An 821-nucleotide genomic window follows, 5' to 3' on the forward strand; every position below is an offset into this window, starting at 1 on the left:
GGAAAAAAATGCGATGTGCTGTTGTTAAGCAGTCGTACCAGGCCATGACTGTCTGTGAACATGCCGTACAGCTTTGGAATTATGAGGAAGTTGACAAGAATGCCTGTTTACCTGTTCTTCTGCTGCTAGAGGATTGCAATGCAGACTATCAGGATGACCTCAGACGAGAATTAAGCAATGCAGTCACAACAATGAAAATAAGTCCATCAAAGCTGTGTTTCATCATTCTCTGTTGTAAAAGGTCTCTTGATCCAGAAAGGATGTGCACAGCGTTGCCGTTACGCACAGTCGGAGTTACACACAAACTATCTCCAGCAGAAAAGAAGCTCTTCTCAAAGAAAGCAGAGAGTCTCGAGTTTGAACCAGAGTTTATACTCACTTTTGTGCTCATGAGTGAAGAGTTTGAACAGTCGTACATCACAGGCTTTGTTGAAAACCTGCTGAAGGAAATTGATCATTCATCTCTTCAGACACAGTTGATCAAATTTGTGGCACTACTGAACAGCCACATTGAGAATTCATACCTATCTATATCACACTGTGAGGCATTCCTAGGTTTAGGAATCCACTTGGACAAATTTGATAAAATGGCCAATCCATCAACGTCCACATGGATTGATGAAGTTCGACACCAGACATTCGAAAATTCCTTAAGTGAACAGGCTAGGTTTTTTTTCATACAGCTAAAATCCAGTGAGACGCATATCGACTCTGTGAGAATAATTCATAATTTGATAGCTAAGGAGATCCTGAAGCAGCTCTCCAGTTATCAGAGTCAAAGTGAAATAGCAATGAGTCTGCTTCAGGACAAAGTGCTGTTT

General features: G+C 41.2%; 1 protein-coding gene across 1 annotated transcript; it reads left to right on the top strand.

Annotated features, from left to right (window-relative positions):
• Window positions 1-8: 8 nt before the first annotated feature.
• On the top strand, window positions 9-780 carry LOC107728789 (sterile alpha motif domain-containing protein 9-like; the record flags this gene model as incomplete). The annotated part of the gene is made up of 1 exon (XM_016539067.1): window positions 9-780. A coding segment is annotated over exon 1 (772 nt), but the record flags the coding sequence as incomplete, so codon positions are not given.
• Between the last annotated feature and the right edge of the window lie 41 nt (window positions 781-821).

Source organism: Sinocyclocheilus rhinocerous, unplaced genomic scaffold (genome assembly GCF_001515625.1).
Source record: "Sinocyclocheilus rhinocerous isolate Xijiao unplaced genomic scaffold, SAMN03320098_v1.1 scaffold33794, whole genome shotgun sequence".
NCBI classification, from domain to species: domain Eukaryota; kingdom Metazoa; phylum Chordata; class Actinopteri; order Cypriniformes; family Cyprinidae; genus Sinocyclocheilus; species Sinocyclocheilus rhinocerous.